Source organism: Puma concolor, chromosome A1 (assembly GCF_028749965.1).
Source record: "Puma concolor isolate L17-30 chromosome A1, mPumCon1.1.hap2, whole genome shotgun sequence".
NCBI lineage: Eukaryota > Metazoa > Chordata > Mammalia > Carnivora > Felidae > Puma > Puma concolor.
In genome coordinates, this window is record NC_141667.1 from 104294633 (window position 1) to 104309035 (window position 14403).

At 37.2% G+C, this 14403-nt stretch overlaps 1 protein-coding gene across 6 annotated transcripts in view; it reads right to left on the minus strand.

Moving 5' to 3' along the window:
* Positions 1–14403, minus strand: part of BDP1 (BDP1 general transcription factor IIIB subunit) — a 95153-nt gene that overhangs the window by 65198 nt on the left and 15552 nt on the right. For all 6 annotated transcript variants that reach the window (XM_086699352.1, XM_086699335.1, XM_086699345.1 and 3 more), the window contains exons 8-11: positions 9941–9995; positions 7057–7200; positions 4293–4577; positions 3799–3946 (exon numbers count right to left, since the gene is read on the minus strand). In XM_086699352.1, coding sequence (XP_086555478.1) covers positions 3799–3946; positions 4293–4577; positions 7057–7200; positions 9941–9995 — 632 coding nt within the window. The remainder of the gene's footprint in view (positions 1–3798; positions 3947–4292; positions 4578–7056; positions 7201–9940; positions 9996–14403) is intronic.

Sequence of the window (14403 nt, forward strand, 5' to 3'; positions counted from 1 at the left end):
AATGCTGCAAATGGCAGGATTTCATTCTTTTTCATTGCCAAGTAGTATTCCATTGTATATATAAACTACATCTTCTTTATCCATTCATTAGGTGATGGACATTTGGCCTCTTTGCATAATTTGGCTATTGTTGAGCGTGCTCCAATAAACATTAGGGTATACAGGTGTCCCTATGGATCAGCACTCCTATATCCTTTGGATAAATTCGTAGTAGTACTATTGCTGGGTTGTAGGGTAGTTCTATTTTTAATTTTTTGAGCAACCTCCACACTGTTTTCCAGAAAGGCTGCATCAGTTTGCATTCTCACCAACAGTGCGAGAGGGTTCCCGTTTCTCCACATCCTCGCCAACATCTAGTGTTTCCTGAGTTGTTAATTTTAGCCACTCTGACTGGTGTGAGGTGGTATCTCAATGTGGTTTTGATTTATATTTCCCTAATGATGAGTGATGGCGACAGTCTTTTCATCAATCAGGAAAAAGTATCCAAATGTAAAAAGACACCCTCTTTAGCAAATGGTGCTGGGAGAACTGGACAGAAACATGCAGAAGAATGAAACTAGACCACTTTCTTAAACCATACAAAAAATAAACTCAAAATGGATAAAAGACCTAAATGTGAGACAGGAAACCATCAAAACCCTACAGGAGAAAACGGGCAACAAAATCTTTGACCTCAGATGCAGCCATTTCTTGCTCGACATGTCTCCAAAGGCAAGGGAAATAAAGCAAAAATGAACTATTGGGACCTCATCAAGATGAAAAGTTTCTGCACTGCAAAGGAAACAATCAACAAAACCAAAAAGCAACCAACAGAATGGGAGAAGATATGTACAAATGACCTATCAGATAAAGGGTTAGTATCCAAAATGTATAAAGAACTTAACAAACTTATCCGAAAAACAACCCAGTGAAGAAATGTATGGAAGACATGAATAGATACTTTTCCAAAGAAGACATCCAGGTGGCCAAAAGACACATGAAAAGATGCTCAACATCACTCATCATCAGGATAATTATTCTAGCTTTAAAGAATTAATATATTTCCTCTCCAGAACTGTTGTTTTTCAAATTGTCTTTACCACTCATGACCGTTCAATCTTGTGTATATAATAATTTTAGAATCAGCTCACTGTTTTTACAAAACCAGTTAGGATCTTAACAGTCATTACAGGGTTGTTTGTCCTCTAAAAGGCATCAGTATTTTTTGTGTGTAGTTTATGAAATTAAGTTGTGTCTCAGAAACCATAATTTAGATGTCTGTCACCTAGAAAATTAAGGACCCAAGAGCCATGACTCAGCTTCAAAGAAAGTATTAACCTTCCGAATTGTATGAACTACCACAGACAGACAAGTGGAACAACATGAAACTAAAAACCTTCAGCACAACAAAGGAAATCATCAACTAAGTCAAAAGACAACCTGTGGAATGGGAGAAAATATTTGCAAACCATTTATCTGTTAATTTAATACCCAAAATATAAAAGGAATGCCTAGGAGTGAGTGGGTGGCTCAGTCAGTTGAGCATTTGACTCTTGATTTCCACTTGGGTCATGATCTCACCATCATGAGATACAGCCCCACGTCAGGCTCCACAATGACAGCGTGGAGACTGCTTGGGATTCTCCCTCTTTCTCTCTCTGCTCCTCTCCAGCTTATGCGCGCACAAGAACACACACTCTCTCTCTCAAAATAAACGTTAAAAAAAACATTAAATCCCTATAATTCAAAGAAAATAACCTAATTAAAAAATATGAAAAAGGACTGAATAGAATTTTTTCAAAGCCATACAAAAGGCCAACAGGTATATGTAAATATCTTCAACATCACTAATCATGGAAATGCAAATCAAACCCACAATGAGGTATCACCTCAAATGTCTGAATAACCATTATCAAACACAAATAAAGAAAACACAAAATAACAAGTGTTGGTAATGAAAACCAGTTTACAGAAAACTGGTATGTTTGTGTACTGCTGGCTCGGGAATGTAAAATAGCACAGCCACTATGAACAACAGTGTTAACGCTCCTCAAAAAAATTAAAAACACAGGGCCACCTGGCTAGCTCAGTCAGTAGAGCATGCGATTCTTGATCTCCTGGTTGTGAGTTTGAGCCCCACGCTGGGGGTAGACAGTATTTTAAAGAAAGTAAAATCTTAAAAAAAATTTTTAAATAGAACTATCCTATGATTCAGCAATCCCTCTTCTGGGTATACATCTAGAAGAAATTAAAACAGGAGTTCAAAGAGATATCTGCATTCCCAAATTTATCATAGCACTATTTAAAATAGCAAAGAGGGGCACGCCTGGGTGGTTCAGTTGGTTGAATGTCTGACTTCAGCTCAGGTCAGCATCTCGCAGTTTGTGAGTTCGAGCCCCATGTCGAGCTCTATGCTGACAGCTCAGAGCCTGGAGCCTGTTTCGGATTCTGTGTCTCCCTCTCTCTGCCCCCTCCCCACTCATGCTCTGTCTCTCTCAAAAAGAATAAACATTAAAAAAAAATTTTTTTAATAAAAAATCAAATTAAATCAAATAGCACAGAGGGGCTCTTGGGTGGCTCAGTGGGTTAAGTGTCCAACTCCTGATTTCCACTCAGGTCATGATCTCATGGTCATGAGACTGAGCCCTGTGTTATTAGGCTACACACTGAGGGTGGAGCCTGCTTAAGATTCTCTCCTCCCTCTGGCCCTCCCCTGTACATGTGCATGCTTTCTCTCTCTCAAAAAAACATAAACAAAAGCAATATAACTTATTAAGAAAATAATAAAATAGCCAATAGATGGAGACAATCTAAATGGTCATGGAGAGAGAAGTGAAACAGGAAAATGTGATATATACATACAACGGAATATTATTTGGCCACAAAGAAAGAAGGAAATAGTGTCACATGCTGCAACACAGGTGAAACTTCGAAACATTATGCAGGTGAAATATGCCAGTCACAGAAAGACAAATACTGTATGATTCCACTTATATGATGTATCTAAACAAACCAAACTCACAGAAACAGAAAGTAGAAGGATGGCAGCCAGGGACTGGGGTTAAAATGGAAGCAGAGCTGTTACTCAATTTATAGAATGTATCTGTCATACAAGATGAAAAGGTCTAGAAATCTTATGTACAACACCTTGCTAATAGTTTATAATACTCTACTATGCAATTTAAAAACTTGTTAGGACCAGGGCACCTGGGTGGCTCAGTCACTTAAGCGTCTGACTTTGGCTCAGGTCATGATCTCACAGTTTGTGGGTTCCAGCCCCGTGTCAGGTTCTGTGCTGACAGCTCAGAGCCTGATTAATGCCTGCTTCGGATTCCCTGTCTCCCTCTCTGCCCCTCCCCCACTCACACTCGGTCTTTCTCTCTCAAAAATGAATGACACTAAAAAGAAATTATCAACTTGTTAGGACAGCACATCTCACATGCTTTTTACCACATTTTAAAAACACAAACTCAGCAGGATATACATATTCAAACTGCTAAAAACCAAAAATAAAGAGAAAATCTTTATAAAAAATAAGCCCATGCAAACACTAACCGAAAGACAGCTGTAGCAAAGTTAAGCTTCAGAACAAAGAGCAGTATCAGAATGATATCCACAAATGTTAAAGGGTAATTTCACCAAGAAGATACAACAATCCTAGATATGCACGCACCTAATAAGAGAGCTTCAAAAGTCATGAAAACAAATAGAACTCAGAAGAACAATAGGCAAATTCATAATTATAGCTAGAGATGTCACACTCCCCATTCAGTAACTAACAGAAGATGTAGACAAAGTCAGTAAAGGTATAGAGAATACCTCGATAAAAGGATAGGATCAGTTCTTTTCTCAATTTTTTCACTGGAGGATAAATCCACAATGTCATCTATATTTTCTATGCAAGAAAGCTTCTGTTCCTTATTGCCTTCATCTTCATTCATCTCAGGCCTTAAAGACTGACTGTTATCTATGAATACAAAATGCATGTTATTCTAAAAAACGAAAACATCCACTTTTTAAAGCACACAGGAATTTACATAAAACAGTCTATTCCTACAAATCATTAATCCATTCCACAATTTCCAATATCCAAGGCAGAGATCTTAATTTTAGAACATTTATGAAAATTTAGTCAACTCACAACTGTATAAATTTTAACTGTGTTTTATAGATCAGCCCAAATTGCCTGGGCAGTTTGTAGAATTTAAGCGTTATTAATCGCTGCTACTCAGAAGTATTTAAATTACATACATCCTGACAGTACATGTCTTCTCAAGTTATATAGGGACTATCAATACATGTAAGAAACTTACTTATGTATTTTTCTCCTTTAGAATGATCTAACTGAACAGTGGCATTTCCTGAAAGATTCTTTACTTCCTGTTTACCAGTTTCATCCTGATTCTTTCTTCTTCTTTTCTTTTGATTTAGGTCTGTTTCTAATGCAATCTGTTCTGATTCCTGTTGTGATAAAGTCTGAGACTGTTGTTCTTCTTCACCCGTTTGAGCATCCTTTTGAGACTGTTCTGTATCTGAAATTTTGCTGCTCAGAGACTCATCTGGATCATCATTTCCTCCTTCACTGGCAATTTTTTTTGCTTTGAAAATAAAAGATACTGTTATAAACATATAAACAACCTACAGAAAAATCTTAAAGATGAAGAAGATAAATACTCAGGAATATCTGGGCAAAACTTTGAAGACAACCTAAAATACCCAATTGGGACTAAAGAAGCTGTAACACGTTTATGGTATAAAAATCCACATAACAAATAATAATGAGGTAGGCTTGTTAAGTAGTAATGTAAAAGATTTCAAAAGGTATTTTTGCACAAAAAACTCAAGTTGCAGAGAACATATAGATTATGATCTCATTTTTATTAAGCAAAAACAATTACATATCCTCTAAGACACACATATACTTCAATAGAAGTGTTTACTAACAGTTATCCCTAGAAAATCTGGACAATTTGATTTGAAGGCAGGGTAGGAAAGAGAATTCGCCATTTTCTGTATTATTTGTTTTTCAATGAACAACCCTTTCTAACAAATATTTTTAGGGGCATCTGGGTAGCTTGGGTGGGTAAGTATACAACTCTTGATTTCAGCTCAGGTCATGATCCCGGGTTGTGGGATCAAGCCCTGCTTCGGCCTCACCGCTGAACAGGGACCCTGCTTAAGATTCTCTCTCTCTCTCTCAAAAAAAAAAAAAACAAACAAAAAATATTTTTAGACAATATTTTAAACAATTTTAAACAATTTTTAAAATACCCTTTTAATGAAGACATATTAATAGTCAACTGCATCAAAAGATAAAAATATGTAAAATTTAAGAAAAGAAATGAGAAATCACCATGGAGACATCAACCAAAAGCAAACGTCACAACAACTGTTGATCAAGACATCTCTAAAAATATCTAGTCTTAAAAACAAAAAAAAACCCTAATCTTAAAAAAATAATAAAATTAACATCATTTAATTTGTTAAAAAAAAAAGTCAAAACAAGAATTTACAACTGAGAACACTGGATTTCCTATCAGAATAATAATCAGCAATTTTTTAATTCTGAGACTTGTTATAAAAAAACTATAAAAAGTTCTCATATTAAATAAAACACAACATGTTATTTATGATATGACCTATAACATAATAATCATGTTAATATATCTATTTTAATTTCCCAGGGCCATAAAAGGTAAAAAAAAAAAAAAAAAAACACACACACACTAAAAAATGTAATAATTTTATAGTTACCAACACTATTTTTAAAAAGATAGAGACATCATGTTCCAAGAAAAGAAATGCTGGACTGCTCTGTGCAGAAGACAATTAATGCAGCAGGCAGGCTGCAGCAGCCATCCCTCGAAAGGCCTGTTTAAAATGTTGACCCTTAGGCTGTGTCTGGAAACATAGGTTTGGGGAGAATTCACACCAGCCTGACAAAAGTGGCCTGGTGTGCCTAAAACGTCTGTACCAACACTATGGTTTATGCTGAACAACTGCTTTCATTTTGGGAGTTCCAAATTCTGATATGTGCCAGGCAGAGGCTGTCTACATTGCTAGCCTCCAATAAAAACCTTGGACCCTCAGTTTCTAACAAGAAAGCTGGCAGACAACTTTTTATCTATCTCATCATAACTTGTTGCTACAGAAATGAAGCACTTCCTGTGGGACTCTAGGAGAGAGGACTCTTGTAAGCTTGTACCTGGATTTTCCTAGACTTTGAGCCATGTATCTTCTCCCTTTGCTAATTCTGTTCCATAGCCTTTCACTGTAAGAAATCTCAGCTGGTGTAAAACCACACACTGCATCTTTTGAGTCTCTTAGCAAATAATCCAACCTCACGTTAGTCTTGCAGACCCCCAAAGCAGGCTCTCACAGCCCTAGGTTTGAGTCCTACATCTGTCAATACTTAAACTGTGAGACCATAGGGAGAGTTAACAAGAAAGATCTCCAGGGCTGTTTCCAAGTGACTAAAACATGTGGATAGGGTCTGGGATGTGAACAACGTAACATATAAACTTCCCCATAGTTCCATGATTCTTTAAAGTACTTGATGTAACTAAACATTATCCTCCTAGATCAGAATTCAAATAATCAAGAAAATATTTGCCTAAAAATAGAAATGCCTACATATACACAAGTTTCTACCTAGCACCAATCAACACTAACCCTGAGAAATAAACTGTGCTCAAACAATGCAATTCAGTCACAAGCAAAAGTATCAGAGTTCCATTTTTTAAACATTAGAACTTTGTGTCAGGTTTGTTTTACAAAGGAAAATGATAATAAGTAACCAAACATGACACCCCCAAATTCCAGTGCTCTTTTATTAGCTACAACAACACTCTAGAAGCAAGAAAGATGTCAAATAGCCCAGCCATGCAAATTATTAAATTTAAAAGGAAGTGCTATTTTAGGCCAGATAACTGGAAGACTGAAGAAAAATCAAGTCTCCCCAAACGGATGCCCTGATGATCTCAACTACCTGAACTACAGAGGAATGCTCAAAGACGCGAGGGACAATATTCCAAGTGTATCACTATTAAATAATAGAACACGCTTTCTTTTAAATACCTTTTACGTTTTTCCGTGGTTTAGAAGATTTCTTCTCCTTTGAACTCTGATTTTTAACAGATTTTTGTTTTCTTTTCTCTTCTTCAGCAAGAACTTTCTGAAGCAAATGAGCAAAAAAATCGAAGTCAAAAGGGCGCTTTTCCTCTGTTTAAAAAAAAGAGAAAAAGAACCCACAAGTTTATATTTTAAAAAAAGAAAAAGAATTTTCAAGTTAAGTACCATACATCAAAAGCAAATGGGCTTATTAGGAGAATGGATAACCAACTCTAGTCACTGTAGTAGAGACTCACAAAAGAAAACTGAGCAATAAATAGGAACAAGTTACATCAGATTAAAAAACAAAAAAACAACTATGTACTGATACAAGCAATATTATAGGTAAATCTCAAAATGTTGACTGAAAGAAGCCAGACATAAGAGAGCACATGCTGTATGATTCCATGAATAAGAAGTTCTAGAACAAGCAAAACTAATCTATGGTGATTCAAATGAAAATAGCAGTTGCCCTGCATCAGGATAGCTGTGGAGACTGACTACAAAGGTACAGAGGGGCCTTTCTGTTCGATGAAAATATTCCATACCTTGTTTTGGGTGGTGGTTGCTCAAGTATACCCTATGTCAAAACTCAAACTATAAATTGCACTGTATGTACATTACAAATCAACTTTGAGAAAAGACCAGATGACTAACTCCTCCAAGCCTCTCTACCTCATGTCCTCTCTTCATCACAACCCTTTCACTATTTAATCTTCCAAGTATCAGCAAAAAGGGAAGCAAGTGAATATTGATCAGGACCATTCTCACTAAATACTCATCAATGTCATTACATTAGAAAGAGCCATGGGGGCACCTGGGTGGCTCAGTCGGTTAAGCGTCCAACTTTGGCTCAGGTCATGATCTCGCAGTTTGTGGGTTTGAACCCCACATCGGGCTCTATGCCGACAGCTCGGAGCCTGGAGCCTGCTTTGGATTCTGTGTTTCCCTTTCTCTGCCCCTCCCCCACTTGTGCTCTGTCTCTATCAAAAATAAACATTAAAATAATAATAATAATAAATTTCATTTAATTTAAAAAAACTAAAATGGGGCGCCTAAGTGGCTCAGTTGGTTAAGTGCCCAACTCTTGATTTCAGCTCAGGTCATGACCTCAAGGTTTGTAAGTTCGAGCCCCACAATGGGCTCCACACTAACAGTGCAGAGCCTGCTGGGATTCTCTACTCCACCATCCTCCCCTGCCACCTCTCTTCACCTCTCCCCTGAACACGCTCTCTTTCAAAATAAAAGAATGAACTTAAAAAAAATTCTCAGAGAAATTGAAAATATAAGTTCTAAAAAAAAAATTGCAGTTTAATTTTTTCTAATTTTCCACTACAAAGCACCCAAATCAGCCAATAATAAAATTGTGTATTACAGGGGCGCCTAGATGGTGAGTCGGTTAAGCATCTGACTTCGGCTCAGATCAGGATCTCTCAGTTTGTGGGTTCGAGCCCCGTGTCAGGCTCGGTCCTGACAGTGTGGAGCCTGCTTAGGATTCTGTGTCTCCCTCTCTCTGTCTGCTCCTCCCGACTTGCACTCTGCACCTCTCTCCCTCTCTCAAGAATAAACATTAAAAATTTTTTCAGTAAAATAAAATAATCTATTAAAATGGTCTTAACAATGGTTCCATACCCCATGAAGACTTTATGGATTTATGAATTCTCTTCTGATTATAATGCACTGAACATAATGAACAGTTTCATGACCACCTCTCCAAAATAGAAGTTTAAGACTAAAATACTCCAGATCTTCCAGGAGCTATTCTTGGAAGTGCTATCCCTAAAGACCCAATACAACGTTGTGAGTAGACTCCACTCATCTCAGGGTCTCCTCGTAAGGTAAACACACGTGCTATATGACATCAATCCTCTTTTCAGGTTTTTTCCAAAGATTAGCACTACAGCAAAAGGACAGTGAATACATTTATCATGAAACATTGATAATTATCTTCCAGACAAGGAATATAAGTTTATTTTTATTTTTTTTAAACTCTTGTTTGTTAAGTTTATTTTTTTTTTTTTAGTAATCTCTACACTCAACGTGGGGCTTGATCCCAATATCAAAAATTGCATGCTCTTCTGTTTGAGCTAGCTAGGTGCCTCTACAGGTACTATTTTAAACAATACATTTAATTTTGCTTTTTTTGTACAGATCCCTTGATATTCTTCTCTGGACTCAAAAAGAAAAAATGTTAACTGCAGTAAAGCAATTACTTAAAAGCTGAAAAATAGGTATCATCCCTTCAGGTATAAATTCAAACGCCACCTTTTCAGACAAAACTTCCCTGACTACCAATTCTACATATCCACTCTTCACTCCCTTTTTTCTTCTTAGAAACTAATCACTATCTGCAATTAACCATGACTACTGACTTTATCCTTTTCCACATCTAATTAGACTTAAGGCTCTAAAAGCAGACTTCTCATTTGCTCTGCTCACCATTATATCCTCAATGCCTAGAACATTAAACAGCTCTCAGAAGTTTACTATTATTAACTGAATGAATGACTGGCCACTGGAAGGAATCATCTATACTGTTAGTTCTTCCAGAAACAATTCCTTCTTGAATAGAGTTGACTCAGAACAAAAAAAAACACTTAGAAAAGGTGTCTTCAGTCCCTCTATAACTTCTGGAACTCAGAACTCTGCTTACTTGCTTAATGTTTTACTAATCCCTTGTCTATAGATGTGTTATCAGCTGCCAGACCTGCACTGCTCAAGAGAAAAATGTCCAGTCTCATTCGTCTTATGATAATAAAGAGAAAACACAAATCTAAAACACACCGGAACCAAACTGGTCCTTTTTAAAGATCTCCAAGTGATATGTCATAAAAGAGGTCTTAATACTTACGGAAGGCTTTGTCTATTCTCCATCCATTTGTTTTCTCTTCACGTTTAAATTTATTCTGTTAACAAAAGAAAACAAAAACCTATAGTAATTTTATCCTATTAAAAAAGTGAAGATTACAGTTAAAAAATAAGCATTACAATAAAACTTCTGGGGTGCCTGGGTGGCTCAGTTGGTTGAGTGTCTGCCTCTTGATTTCGGCTCTGGTCATGATCCCAGGGTCATGGGCTCAAGTCCTGAGTCAGACTTTACACTAAGCATGGAGTCTGCTTGGGATTCTGTCTGTCTGTCTGTCTCTCTCTCTCTCTCTCTCTCTCTCTCTTCCTCTGCCCCTCCCCCCTGCTTGTACACTCTCTCTCTCTCTAAAACAAAAATAAATACAATTCTTATAACAAATGATTCTCTCGTACATAACATCTTTGCCAACAGGCAAGCTACTTAAACCTTCAGCTTTTTAAAAAGAGATGATGATCTACACTGAGCTCCCTGAACCTCCTTATAATCAACAGCATAAATCAGCAATGGAAGCTAGAGTTACAGAGGATAGAAAAAATTTAAGTTAACTAGCCTGGTAACATATCAAACTGTAGTCAATTAAGCTAACTAATATTAACTCTTTAAAAACTAATATATTCATATCAAGTTAAACATCTTATATTACTATTCTCATGTTTTTTATGGCACAGAAGAGAGACTGTGAGAAAACAAATTTTTGAGTCAGGCCAAGTTTACCTTTAGAATCTTCTTTATATTGGGGCACCTGGGTGGCTTAGTCGGTTGAGCATCCAACATTAGCTCAGGTCATGATCTCAGGGTTAGGGACTCCATTGGGCTCTCTGCCATCAGCACAGGACCCATTTGGTCCTCTGTCCTTTTCTCTCTCTGCCCCTCCCTCGCTTACATGTGTGTGCATGCTCTCTCAAAATTAAACAAATGTTTAAAAAAAAAGAGAGAGACTTCTTTATATTAAGGCACATTTCTTCATGCTTTTCTGAGCACCAGAGATCATCATTCCCTGTAGCACTCCAGATTACCTCCATTAAGATGGAGATGGTTCAAGTTTAAGGTTCAATCCATCCTAACTAAGGTCATTAGGAAGTGTGAAGGTATAAGCTTGTTTGTAAGATTATCTAATCATGCAATTACATCCTGGGAGAGGGCATAATCACCAATCTCTCCCTTTTATAGATCAGTCTAAAAGCTTTTATTGAAAATACAAAAATCAAAAATGAGAGGCTATATAACCACTAAAATGAACATCCTAAGAGAAATGCCAATAAGCTTTAGGCATTATTCATTTCTAAAACAATACTATACCATATTTTACCTAATGAGGAACATAATTGAGAACAATTTAAAACATTTGTAAAGAATGTATTGATATTATTCCTTGAATTTATAGGCAGGAACTACTGAAAACTAAATTCCATGACTGTAAAATAAATCCCATAATTTCCACCACTGACTCTGATGAAGTAACTGGTTACAGGCTTACTCAACACATCCAACCACACCAAAAATAACTTTACTACTGAACCAAATAAATGAATCAACTGTTTGCAAACAATGGACAACAGCAAGAGTAAAACTACAACTTCACATTTCTGGAGAGAATGGAAACATCTAAGATGTACCCATGTTCACCATGGCTCTCTGGGCTAAATTCCCTAAACAATGAAGAGGAGATAAAGGCCAAAGAGAGCAGAGCTCTCAAGAGCTAGAGAATATTTAGGGGTTGCAGAGAGAAGACAGCTATATAAAAAGGAGTCTCACAAGCCTAGTCGAAGTATTCCATGGGTACTTGGTCTATATCTGGGTTCCACATACCAACAGCCTAAGGCCTAGTAGAAAACAACTACTCCAGGAATGAGAAAAGAAAGATACTAGAAGTTACATAACAGAGCAAGCTGACAGAATTCTAGCCCTCACAAAAGGAAAGACTTAGTTAATACCCAAACATTTACTTTAGACACCAGAAAAGCCACCACTTCAAGATAAGGACCACAGTCTTAAAGCAGGCTTTCTCACTCAGGGCTCTAGCGTGAGAATTAAATTCTAATGCCCTAAAGCATTCACGATATGTAATGAATTATACCATCTCTTCTGTGCATCTCGAATAGTACTAATATGATGGTCCTCAGAAAACTTAGAAAATTAATTCAAAGGATTTTCTATGGTTCAGATAAAAAACCTAGAAAAAGGATTAGCCTAGATTTGCCTTAATAAAGCCTAAAATCAAGCCTTGACAATAACAAGGAGAGTTGAGAGAATATTAACTGCCTTTTAGAACTTAATACTCTTTAAAGGAAAGAAACCAACAAACATAACCTAGACACTATCAAACATATCATCCACAATGTCCAGTAGTCAGTTTAAAAAAAAATCCATGGAGGGGCGCCTGGGTGGCTCAGTCGGTTAAGCGTCCGACTTCAGCTCAGGTCACGATCTCGCGGTCCGTGAGTTCGAGCCCCGCGTCAGGCTCTGGGCTGATGGCCCAGAGCCTGGAGCCTGCTTCTGATTCTGTGTCTCCCTCTCTCTGCCCCTCCCCCGCTCATGTTCTGTCTCTCTCTCTCTGTCTCAAAAGTAAATAAACGTTAAAAAAAAAAAAAAAATTAAAAAAAAAATCCATGGGGCGCCTAGGTAGTTCAGTTAAGCATCCGACCTCAGCTTGGGTCATGATCTCGTGGTTTGTGAGTTCGAGCCCCACATCAGGCTCTATGCTGACAGCTTGGAGCCTGGAGCCTGCTTTGAATTCCGAATCTCCCTCTTTCTCTGTCCCTCCCCTACTCTCGCTCACGCACATGCTCTCTCTCAAAAATAAACATTAAAAAAAAAAATCTTTTAAAAAACCTCCACAAGGGACGCCTGGGAGGCTCAGCTACTTAAGCATCTGGTTCTTGGTTCTGGCCCAGGTCATGATCTCATGGTTCAGGAGTTCGAGCCCCATGTCAGGCTCTGTATATTCTCTCTCTCCCATTCTCTCTGCCCCTCCCGCTAACACACATGTGCTCTGTCTCTCCAAATAAACTTAAAAAAAAAAAACAAAAAAAACTCCATAAGTCATGAGAAGACAAGAAAATGTGATGCACAAAGAAAATAGTCAACAGAAACAGATCTCAACATGATCTAAATGCTGAAATTAACAAACAAGAAAGTTAAAACATGTTATAAATATGTTCAATGATTTAAAGAAAAATACGGAAGCAACAGGGAAATCTCAGAAGAAAGGAAACTAAGAAAAATAACCACGTGGAAATTAAAGAAATGAAAAATATGTAACATGAGAAATGAAACATTCACTGAATGGGCGTATCTGCAGACCGAAGACAGCAGAAGACAGGGTGAACATGTGAACACAGTAATGGAAACTAACCAAGTGATATAGAGAAAAAAGATCAGGAAAAAAAAAGAACAGAGCTTTAACCTGAAGTATAATGTTATGCAGGCTAATAGACATAAGTGGAGTCCCAGAGGAAAAGGGCAAAGTAGAAAAAATATTGAAAAGAAACTATCCATACGAAAATCATAACCCTACTGCTGAACACCAGAGTTAAAACCTCTCAAAAATAGAGAAAAACAATTTATCACATACAGGGGAATAAAAACAAAAAATATGACTGACTTATCATCAAAAACACTGAAGGCCAATGGACAAGAGAATGACAATTTTAAAACACTGAAAGGAAAACCTATCAAACCACTTGGATATCCAACAAAAAAAACCGAAAAGTAAGCTGAAATAGACTTTCAGATAAACCAAAGCTGAGAGAATTTTTCAAAAGTAAAATCGTATCCAAACCTACACAAAGAAATGAAAAGCATCGAAAATGGTGGCTAAATATTAAGGCTAGTTTCTTTTTTCTACTTTTCTACTCAATTTCCTTTAAAGACAAGACAATGGGGGCTGACAGCTTAGAGCCTTGACCCTGTTTTGGATTCTGTGTCTCCCTCCCTCACTCCCCTCCCACCCGTCTCAAAAATAATAAACTTTAAAAATAAAATAAATAAAGACAAAAGACTATAAGCTAAAGTAAGTTCGATGTAAAATTGGATTATAGTATGTAAAAGTGAAATATATAATTGCACAAAGGATGAAGGGTAGATGGAATATGCTTGTAAGAGATTATTACATATGGAGTATGAAGTGTAAAGAGTAAAACGGTACAATAAGGAAAATAAGAAAGAATACTAAGATTTATCTGAATAACCCAAAAGAAGGCAGGAAACGAGGAATAAAAAACAGATGGGTAAGCGGAAAATAGTGAGGTGATAGACTTGAACCCAGTCATATCAGTTATTACATTAAAGGTAAATAAACTAGGGGCGCCTGGGTGGCGCAGTCGGTTAAGCGTCCGACTTCAGCCAGGTCACGATCTCGTAGTCCGGGAGTTTGAGCCCCGCGTCAGGCTCTGGGCTGATGGCTCGGAGCCTGGAGCCTGTTTCCGATTCTGTGTCTCCCTCTCTCT